Genomic DNA, 4874 nt, shown 5'->3' with positions numbered 1-4874 from the left:
AATGGAATGTTATAATTCATCTTGACATGGGTTATGGTTAAGTTTATCTAAATATGAACTGACCCACTAGGTTGAAGTCACTGAAATTCAACTAGAGGTTATGGTACAGTTGTTCAATAAACAAATATGTACTAAATGGCATAGCATCTATTTTTATGAGTAAAAAGTTAGCTGCACTGCAAAAAAGGCACAACACTCATAGGAAATGTTAATGTTTTAGTCTCAAATTTGGACAAATCTATTAGAAAGAAAAATATAAAACTAAAATTAATTAAATGATATCTTCTGCAAGGAAACTTAAAAGAATAAATAAACCTCTTTCATGGCACTACATGGCATTTAAAAAAGATAATATGTTAAGACTCAGATCAATGATAAAAAATGAAAAATATTAACATCCTTCACATACCATAACAATTAAGAAATAGTAGACAGTTTCCCACCCCCCCCACCCCCACACGTGCCTTTTGTGTGCCTTTGGCACCTTCCTGGCCCTCTCCCCAGTGGCGGCTCTCAGGGCTGACAGGCCTTTCAGGGCTTCCTGGCTGGGCTGTGCTTGGCCTGCAAAGGAATGGACATCAAGAGGCGGGTTACACGAGTTACGGAACAGGAAACTGGGGAAGGTGAAGGATCTAGTCTTGGATAAATGCTTCTCAGATGATGGGAAGATTGGAAGCCTATCTTCAGAATTTGAAAAGCTTGAGTTTCTCAGCATGGTCGACATCAACCTTGTGTCTTTTGCCAACCCACCAAAGCTTCCTTGACTTCGAAAGCTGGAGTTCAGTGATAACCACCTCTTTGGAGGTCCTGACAGAACGAGCACCCAGCCTGATCCAGTTAAACCTGAGTGGGAATAAAATCAAGGACATCAACACACTGGAGACCCTGAAGAAGCTGCAGAACCTCAAGAGCCTGGACCTTTTCAAATGCGATGTGGCCATGCTGATGAGCTACCAGGAGAGTGTGTTTGTCCTCTTGCCCCAGCTCACCTACCTCGTGATGGCTATGATGCTGATGACAAGAAAGCTGCAGACTCTGACCCTGGGGCTGGTAGGGAGGGCCTAGAGAGTGTTTTCGGGGAGAATGGGGAAGGTGAAGAAGAAGAGGAGGAGGAGGAAGTAGAGAAACTTGATGAGGATGTAGTTGATGAGGATGAGGATGATGAAGATATTGATGGAGAAGGAGAAGAGGAGGAAGAGGAAGAAGAGGATGAGGAAGAAGATGGGGTAGAGGTTGAGGAAAATGAAGATGATGATGAAGAGGAGGATTAAGAGGAAGAAGGAGAAGAACCCCAACACGGAGAGAAAAGGAAAGGAGCTGCAGGTGATCAGGAGGAGGACAGCAAGGAGCACAAGGAGGACTGAGCCAGCTGCCCTGCCCTGCCATCAGTGAGCAGCAGGTTGTGGATGGACTCTGCCAGTTTGCCCTTGCCCTTTGCTCCCCCAGCACTGGGCACTGCTGGCTCTATGGTCTGTTCTTTTCCAAAAGGGGCTCCACAGGTACTGCTTTGTCAGGGGATTCAGTGACCAAAGGTTCTCTCTCTTTTCAGGGGAGTTTTGTACTTCTGTGAATTGAGTTCCCATCCTCACCCCCACCCCAAGTCCATTGCTTGCATTACCCCGAGGCAACCACTGGAGGAAACTTGCATTTACAGTCTCGTGCCCTGTTCCAGGAGCTCAAAGTTCTGTTCCCCCACCCGCTGCGTCACGGGACCACTGGCAGTTGGGGAACCATGCGGTCAGACTGCTAAACAGAAGTGAACCCGGGTGGGGCAGCCGGGGCAGAGGCTGCTCTGAGCCTTGGTTTATTTAATCCATTATGGAGTCTCACCAAAGCTGCAAAAGAATAACTGTAAACCCTGGTGACCCTGGCATTGCAAAAGATAAACTAGTGAAGTCAGATCAGATTTGCTGTCCTGACCTTTCCGACGACTCTAGTGAGATCTCTGAGCCCTTTACAAAGGAGGAAGAGGAAGAGGAAAATCTTAAGCAAACTGAAGGAAACTCTTTTGGCTCATTGGGTTCTTCAGGACAATGCAAGACCAAGTCCCACCCCTCTGGGAGTAATATTGTGAGTAAGAAGCAGATGAGTTTAAAGAATGAAACCAAATTGTTGAAAGTGACAGACTCCGTTGCTTTAGAAAACAAGCAGTTTAAGAAATGGATTAATTGTCCCAAGGCCAAAGAAGATACTACCGCCCAAAACCAACAAGGCACTAAGCCCCAAAAAGAAGTCGAGGAAATAACGGAGGAAGACTTGGATGCCCTACGCTCTTTTTGTACCACTAGGATAAATTTGATGTCTAATTCGAGGAAAAAAAATAGAACTAAAACTGTGCAGCATAAATCGGGTGTAGAGAATCCTGCGTCAGATAAGTCGAACCTCGTCGTGCCTGCTCAGCAAGTAAACAGCCTCAACCTTCAAGACCCGAAGGCACAGGTGAGAAAAACGGCAGGAATTAAAGAACATAACTCAGCACATAGCTCTGACCACAACAAGAAGAGAGACCTTAAACAAGTTGCCTTCAAGACAGAGAAGACCTTCCTAGAATCAACTGGAATAGAAGAGAAAATGGAAGAATACAAGTATATCAAAGATATTCTCATACTCATTGGAGAAATCCACAAAAACCTTCCCAGACTTTCAGATGACCCAGAAAAAATCTGGAAAAGACTAAATATACAAAGTCCTACTAGATAGACTCTGTTTGGGTTTGGTTCAAGTATGTAGTTGCATCAGTATAGTCAGCCCCACCTAAAACAGTGCAACCATATGACTTCTATTAATAATAACATGATCAATAAATATCTGTGGAAAAAATAAAATTAATGAGCTAGTTTTGATGATTTCTAGGTCATTTTCAGCTCTTTTTTTTCTTTTTTCTATTCAACATGTTATGATGTGTAAAAATGGTCTATAAAGTGACACCTTATATCTGGAAGAGAATGCTTATTATATGTTGTTTTTGTTTTTGTTTGTTTTTAGTAATTGAACATATGTCCTTATACAACGATGATAAATTTCCATTGAAATAACATGGAGGGAACGATAGGGTATTCCTTCAGCATGAGGCTTATTTTCTCAAATGGAATGAAGGTGGTAGTTGGCATGCACATGTGGTGGGCAATTAGTTCCACTAATCATGCAATCATGTAAGGAGTTGGAAAATTTTATCTCCCTTCTCTCCCTTTCTTCATACCTCCATAGACTCTTTCCCCCCACTGTGATATTTCTATACCCTGGAGAGCTGAACATCCCAGTAATGGAGTTTGGTTCATGCTAGTGGAGGAGCAGAATTTTTGAGTCCACTACTGCAGACCAGTAACTTACCTTTTGTGGTGGTAGAGTCCTAAATTTTATTTTTAAAGATTTATTTATTTTTCTTTTACTTTTGTATTGCTTCCATTTCAGAATACATCCTTCCCCATTCATATATCCAGAAAGCTATATCTTGTAACATTTTTATTTTTTTAAAGGTGAGTGGGTTGAGAAGGAACAATTCAGTAAAATCAACCAAAACATTAACTGTATCTGACAGATTGTCCAATAGCCTACACTCAACTCTTCTTTAAAGCTAAGTTTAGCTGTAACTAAAGAGCCTCAAGTTTATGTTTTTGGAACTCCATTTCAAACAAAATTTCAGGTGAACTCATCTTTTAAAAAATGATTTCAAGATACCTACAGTACCATATGGTACCAAAATTTTTTTTTTCAATGAGAACAATACTAGACTTGGTAGTTTGCCATGAAGGATATTTCATAAGATCTATTTCTTCTTAATTTGCACACACTGGTATTTGAGGAAACTGGTTCATACTATTTTTTACTTAAAATATTGTACTTTCTTTTGAAATGCATTTTTTAAACTTGTAAATTAATTTATAACTTTTTCAAAATGTTGGAAATATCTTTGAGTCTGGGTGAAGGAATTGGAGTTCACTTTTTATTCCTCTCCAGTCCAAATATGATCATTGATAGCGTCATGAATGAAATTTATGATCACAATGAGTGAATATGAACATTGAATTAGAAATTAGGAGACTGGAGATTTTTATCTTTGACCTTATATAACTCATTTAACTTCTGTATATCTTAGTTTCATCACCTGTAAAATGAAGGTAATTTTGTCTAATTCACTTTGCTTATAACATGTTAGCTTTTATTGCTATATCTAACACCGTGCTATGTGCTAAAGGAGATACTATAGACTAAACGATTCTGCCTTTGAGGTTACAATCAATGTATTGTTAGTAGTAAGTATTATAAATAATCAAAAATACTTGACCTTTGGGATTTACAGCCAACTATCTGTTTATCATCTTTCATCTATATATCATCTATCCAATCTAGGTATGTGCATATATAAGTAAACATGTATGTATGGTCATATGTAAGATATTATAATTGCATGTTATGTAAGAAGACTGAAGCCAGGAAGACAGTCCAAGTCCTGAGTTTACCACATACAACAGTGTGATCTTGAGCAAGTCATTTAACTTCTCATAGCCCCAGACAACTAAGACTACATGTTCTTGAAGAACTGTTAACTTATACTCATAAATTCCTACCAGAAGGTTCTCAAAACTGATGAAATCAGAAGTCTAGATAAAAATATTTATTGATTGTTATTCTCTGCTTCTCTGTCTCTGTTTCTGTCTCTCTGTCTCTCTCCTTGTTTCTCTCCATATAGCTGTTTGTGTATACATACATATATGTGTATACACACAAATACATTCCCATCTATCTACATATGCATATGTCTCAAACAGAAACACTTTCAAAATGTAGTTAAACATTGGTTAAATTTAAAAGACAAGCAAGTATATCTTGTTATTTTATGAAATTTGAGCTCCAGTTGTCAGAAATGAGTACAC

General features: G+C 39.2%; 1 protein-coding gene and 1 pseudogene across 1 annotated transcript; both read left to right on the top strand.

Annotated features, from left to right (window-relative positions):
- The first annotated feature begins 571 nt into the window (after positions 1 to 571).
- LOC118836676 lies at positions 572 to 1364 on the top strand (annotated as a pseudogene).
- Positions 1365 to 1714: 350 nt separating this feature from the next.
- On the top strand, positions 1715 to 2938 carry LOC118835926 (uncharacterized protein C8orf48-like). The gene has a single exon (XM_036743220.1). The coding sequence runs from the start codon at positions 1819 to 1821 to the stop codon at positions 2698 to 2700; it is 882 nt and encodes a 293-aa protein (XP_036599115.1). The 5' UTR covers positions 1715 to 1818; the 3' UTR covers positions 2701 to 2938.
- Positions 2939 to 4874: the final 1936 nt, after the last annotated feature.

This window comes from Trichosurus vulpecula, chromosome 2 (assembly GCF_011100635.1).
Source record: "Trichosurus vulpecula isolate mTriVul1 chromosome 2, mTriVul1.pri, whole genome shotgun sequence".
NCBI lineage: Eukaryota > Metazoa > Chordata > Mammalia > Diprotodontia > Phalangeridae > Trichosurus > Trichosurus vulpecula.
The sequence above is the reverse complement of the archived record's forward strand: the minus strand, read 5'-3'. Positions and strand labels throughout refer to the sequence as shown.